General features: G+C 46.3%; 1 protein-coding gene across 1 annotated transcript; it reads left to right on the top strand.

Moving 5' to 3' along the window:
- Positions 1–491: 491 nt before the first annotated feature.
- Positions 492–5306, top strand: LOC123037092. The gene is made up of 2 exons (XM_044456575.1): positions 492–677; positions 768–5306. The coding sequence occupies exons 1-2, from the start codon at positions 492–494 to the stop codon at positions 5304–5306; spliced, it is 4725 nt and encodes a 1574-aa protein (XP_044312510.1).
- Positions 5307–5960: the final 654 nt, after the last annotated feature.

Raw genomic sequence — 5960 nt, 5'->3', positions numbered from 1 at the left:
TAAGCTGGTCCTAATAAATCTTCTGCCTCGCCAACTGGTGACTGTACTTTCTTGCCGTTACAAAAACAAAGACTTCTGACAATTGTAACTGTAAACTCCCGAGTTGTGCAGTGCGTTTCGGTTTGCTTTATACAAATACAGCACAGTGGCAGACCATAATATTATGACGGCTGAAACTAAAGTGCGGTTCTTGAAGTGCAAAGCCGAATCGGTGTACAATAGCTTAAAGCGCATGGATATTTCGCTAGCTAAAGACGCGATTTGCCTGTTTGGGTCCGCGGAGTTGACAGTTCGGCTAGAACTTCTTGAGCATACTCAAGCCTCATTCAGGCTTGCCCACAATGCGCTGGAGGAGCTAGACTATTCGGAAATCGGCAGTGAGCTTAGCGACAATTTTGAAATGCTCATGGTATCGGTCAAGTCACGGCTAAGACGGCAACTTGACAACTGTCAGCTTCGAATGCCAACATGACCTGGATCAGTCAACTGTCATGGTTGATCGAGGGCATAGGACTCGCCTGCCCGAAGTAAAACTGCCTACATTCTCTAGTGGATACACCGAATACTCTGATTTCCTCTCCATGTTTACCTCGGTGATAGATAAGGACCCCTACTTGGCTGACATAGAAAAGCTTCAACATTTGCGGTCATGCTTAGCTGGAGCTGCGCTGGAGTCGGTTCGATCATTAGAAATATCTGGTGCCAATTATCGTGTGGCACTAGAAATCCTAAATAAACGTTTTAATAATAAACGTCTTGTTTTCCAGGCACACATCAATGAAATTCTTGGGCTCAAGAGGCTCGAGTCTACGTCTGCTGTGGCATTGCGGGATTTTTCGGACAAAATTATTGGGCATATGCGAGCGCTTCAGGCCTTGGGAGATTTAAAACAAATCTCAGGCTGCATGGTTGTATACATGATAGTGCAAAAATTGGATGCAGCAACCCAAGCCAACTGGGAGGAAAGTTTGTCAACGGATATGATTCCAAGCGAGGAGGATTTGCTCTCGTACCTTGAAGGGCGATGCCAGAAACTGGAGAGCGTTCAGCATGCCTTGGCTTCCAACATGGCCCATGACCATTCAGCTCCAAGGCCTGCCAGAAGGACGTTACTTGGTGCCCAGGTCAGCCAGAGTAGCTGCGTTTTTTGTGATACTCCTGGTCATGGAATATACTCCTGTAGCTCCTTCGCCGGTCTGTCTCCTAGTCTACGGCAAAGGGAAATAAAAAGACTTTCCTTGTGCTTCAATTGCCTAAAGAAGGGGCACCACACTCGAACGTGCAACTCCGGCCATTGCCGCACATGCGGTGGAAAACACCAACCGCTGCTCCATCTACGCCCTGATGATTCACCACCCTCGCAGCCATCTGCCTCGCTTGCGGCCCAAGGATTTCATTCTGATGTTGTGCTCTTGGCCACCGCTATAGTTCTTGTAAAGAACAGAGCTGGTTCCCCGGTACCTTGCCGAGTCCTACTGGATTCTGGATCTCAACTACACCTAATTACATCTCGCTTCGCCCAGGAGTTGCAGTTAAGGAAATCTCGGTCAGCAGCAACGGTAACTGGTCTTGGTGATACAGCTGTTTCTTCAGAAGGATCTACAGTCAGCATCTCCCTCCAGTCGCGTTCTTCTGAATACTCTGTGGCTCTAACGGCACTGGTCGTGCCAACGATTACAGACAGTCAGCCTAGTTACATCATTGATATCGCTGATTGGAATATGCCATCTAACATACAGTTGGCTGACCCTGCATTCAACTGTCCCCAGCGCGTTGACCTGCTCCTTGGCGCCGGCCTATTTTATGACCTGTTATGCGTGGGCCAAATTAAGCTGGTTCATGGATTGCCTCTACTGCAGAAGACTCGCCTTGGCTGGATCGTGACTGGTGGTGGAGATAGACTTCGCGGCAATACATCTCTTTTAGCATCTCAAGGCATGGAAAATGGATCTACACTACATAATGTACGCTTGGAGGATCTGGTTAGGCGATTTTGGGAAGTCGAAAATTTGGACAGTGGAGTCATAATGGCCAGCAAGGAAGAGCTGGAGTGTGAGGATCATTTTATCAAAAACTTCTATCGTCTTCCCTCTGGCGCTTACTCTGTTCGCCTGCCGTTGAAACACCATGCTAAAGACCTTGGCGATTCCTACACACAGGCACACCGAAGATTTCTTAATCTTGAACGCAAACTGCAAAGGAATCCCCATTTAAAGCGTCAATATGTGGCCTTTATTAAGGAATACTTGGAGCTAAACCACATGTCCAGAGTCAGCCCCGAGGCTGTGGGTCTTTGCAAGTATTTCCTGCCGCACCATTGTGTTCTAAAGGAGGATAGCACAACAACCAAGCTTCGCGTTGTTTTCGATGGATCGGAGTTAGCCTCATCCGGGTCGTCTCTTAATGATGTCCTTATGGCTGGGCCCGTTATACAGCCAAGGCTGTTTAACATTTTGATAAAATTTCGTACTTATCAGGTGGCCCTGACTGGAGACATTTGCAAGATGTATCGGTGCGTAAGGGTGAGTGAACCCGATAACTACTTGCAATGCATTTTATGGCGAGACGAACCGGACAAAGAGCTCGAAGTTTACAAACTGGATACAGTGACCTACGGAACCAAGCCTGCCTCATTCCTTTCTGTTCGTGCAATGCACCAGCTGGCCATTGATGAGAGGGATTCCTTCCCTGCTGGCTCAGTTGCTCTGCAACAAGATTTCTATGTCGATGATTTCATCTCCGGTGGAAGCTCTGTTGCTGAGGCTATTGAGAAAATGCGACAGACCACTGAGATACTTGCTCGAGGTGACTTCAAGTTACGAAAGTGGTGCACCAGCCACCACGAGGTCTTAAAGGATGTGTCAGATGATGACAAGGAGAAGTATTTGAAGTTCGACGATGGCAGCGATATAACCAAAACTCTTGGTCTTGCATGGGATCCGGCAACAGACGAGCTGCTGTTCTCTTTATCGTCTCTAGATCCCGGCTCCAAGGGCTGCCGACGATCTGCTCTGGCCACCGTTGCTCGTTTCTATGACCCGCTAGGCCTTCTTGGTCCAGTAATCACAAAGGCCAAGGTGTTTCTTCAACAACTCTGCAAGGATAAATTGGATTGGGATGAAAGTTTGCCCTTAGATCGTAACACCTGCTGGATTGAAATGTGCATCAGTTTTCAGAGCGTCCAACGCATATCATTCCCAAGATTTTTGCTTCTTTCAGAAACTGATGTTGAAATTCATGGTTTCTGCGATGCCAGCGAGGAAGCTTACGGAGCTTGCATATATGTGCTGTCTAGGGGCACTTCTCCAGCCAGCAGCCATCTCTTATGTTCCAAATCCCGAGTAGCGCCTCTCAAAACGATATCTGTACCTAAGCTGGAGTTATGTGGCGCCCTGCTACTAGCCAAGCTGATGAATGAAGTTATGAAAATGGATATGTTCAATGGTCCTTTTCACTGCTGGTGTGATTCCTCTGTGGCGCTATCCTGGATCGGTAATGAGCCTTTCAAATTCAACGTCTTCGTGGCAAACCGAGTGGCTTCTATACAGGAATTGACTACTAATATGAAATGGCATCATATTCCGACTACACTGAATCCTGCCGACATTTTGTCCAGGGGGTCTACTCCGGATTTACTGGCGCTTTCTGAGATCTGGTTTCATGGCCCACTATTTTTACTTGGTGGTCGCAAGGATTGGCCTACGCGTCTGCATTATGGCGATCCGAGCCTTGAGTTACGTAAACAGGTGCTGATGGTCAAGTCGCCTCACGTTGATGTTACCCTTAGATCCAAGTATGGCAACTCGTTCCCTTCCATGCAGCGCGTGTTCGCGTACATTTACAAATTTTCTCACCGCTTGTGGCATCGTGGTCTCGAAATATCTGATGTGCAACGTGGGACATATATGCTCTGGCGAGGCGTCCCATTGGCTCATTTATGGGAGGATATAAAGGAGCTTCGTTCAAATAGCATTGTTAAGAAATCAAGTTCTATTGCTTCGCTCTTGCCCTTCATAGATGCATGTGGCCTTCTTCGAGTTGGTGGACGCCTCGAAAATTCAACACTTGCGTATGAGGCTCGCCATCCTATAATAGTGCCACGTCGTCACCCACTCACCCTAGCGCTCATCATGCACTTCCATAAGATGAACCTGCAAGGACCGCGCGCTCTGTTGGCAAGCATCCGACTACAATACTGGCCTATTGGAGGACTGCGAACGGTCTCAAATGTACTGAAAGGCTGCGTGGAGTGCTTCCGGGCCAGGCCCAAATTTCTGGAACCAATCATTACTAATCTTCCGAAGGAACGTTTGGATTGCGTACGGGCCTTTGCTGTTTCTGGCGTCGACTATTGTGGACCTTTCCTTTACAAATCAGAAGTTCGCCCCAGGTCTCCCATCAAGTGCTACGTATGCGTGTTCATCTGCTTTACAAGCAAGGCTGTGCACTTAGAGCTTGTCAAGGATCTAACAACTGCGTCGTTTTTAAGTGCTTTGAAAAGATTCATTTCTACACGTGGAAAGCCTAGTCAAATTTGGTCGGACAATGCTACCAACTTTGTAGGAGCAAAAAATGAGTTGGCGGATTTGAAGCGGCTGCTGCTTAGCGATTCTCATATGCAGTCTGTTCATCAAGCTTGCTTGGCTGAGGGAATCGACTGGCAATTTATTCCGCCTCGCTCACCACACTTTGGCGGATTGTGGGAGGCAGCAGTCAAGACGGCCAAACACCATTTCTACCGCTCTGTTGGCCGCCAAACGCTTAGTTTTGATGAGCTTCGCACTTTGGTTTGTCAGATTGCGTCAATCATTAATTCTCGCCCCTTGCTATCCTTTTCAGAGAATCCAGATGATCTTGATGTTTTGACTCCTGCCCACCTACTTTTTGGTGGCCCTTCTACTACTATCATTGAGCCCGATCTAACCAAGCTTAACTATAACCGCTTGGATGGCTGGCAGCGTGTAACATATCTGCAGCAACTATTCTGGTCCCGATGGCAGAAGGAGTATCTTACCCTTCTGCAACAACGCACCAAATGGCGGTCTCCTGAACGAATGCTGAAGGTCAACGACGTAGTTTTGATAAAGGATGAAAATCTACCTCCCATGCGGTGGCCCTTAGCTAGGGTGACCGCACTTATTCCTGGACGAGATGGTGTTTGCCGAGTTGCTGATCTGAAAACGTCCACGTGTGACATCAGGAGAGCTGTCAATAAGTTGTGCCTGCTGCCCACCAATGATGAAGTTGAAAGACAGGCTTCCAACGGGGGGAGTATGTTGAGCGCAGCGGCAAACCACTCCAACTAAATAGAGAGTCAGAATCACTCATTTCTAAGCGGCTCCTCTTATCTCTCTATTAATTGGACTTATTAGTCTGAGCCCGCCTCTCAACGCATACGGTCCGTCGCCAGCGCATACATTTGTTGTTGTTGATAGCAAGCTGCGGTGTTCGCAAAGCCCGTAGCCCTTGCATACATTTATAACGTTAATAAACTGAAATATTGAATTTATCTCGCCTTGTGATTTGTTTTTAAAATAGCTGACAAAAAGGCTTGTTAGCTCAACAGATTCATTGAGAATTTTTTCAAATTAGGTCTTTCACTTTGTTTTATTATATTCCTTTTACAAAAATCTTATAATTAATAAAAAATATTATCGCTCACGAATCGACTTCTTTATTTTTCTTGTTTAATGATCCTGTGTGATGTCGTCCTTCTCTTGATTGATGATCCTGTTTGCAAATTTTTAACATTTTGGTCTCCCTTCTTTGTAAATGTTTTTATTTGACGAGGGATTGCCCTTGAGCCTGTTTTTGTTGTTTGGATTTAAATAGTTTTTTTCATGATTGTATTAATTTTATTTTGCTAAATTGTCTAGAGCAGTGAATTTTCGTTACGATCACTATTTTGTAATTTAGAGATTTAAGGAGAGTATTGCATTAATTATTTACCACCCTAATTT

Source organism: Drosophila rhopaloa, unplaced genomic scaffold (assembly GCF_018152115.1).
Source record: "Drosophila rhopaloa isolate 14029-0021.01 unplaced genomic scaffold, ASM1815211v1 contig_133, whole genome shotgun sequence".
NCBI lineage: Eukaryota > Metazoa > Arthropoda > Insecta > Diptera > Drosophilidae > Drosophila > Drosophila rhopaloa.
Note: the sequence above shows the minus strand (reverse complement) of the source record. Positions and strands in the feature narration are given on the sequence as shown.

Bases quoted from the DNA above. Each gene is read 5' to 3' on its own strand.
- LOC123037092 (XM_044456575.1), top strand. From the start codon at position 492: ATGGTTGATCGAGGGCATAGGACTCGCCTGCCCGAAGTAAAACTGCCT. The intron at 678-767 runs GTTCGATCATTA...CTTGTTTTCCAG, and splicing joins CTGGAGCTGCGCTGGAGTCG to GCACACATCAATGAAATTCT.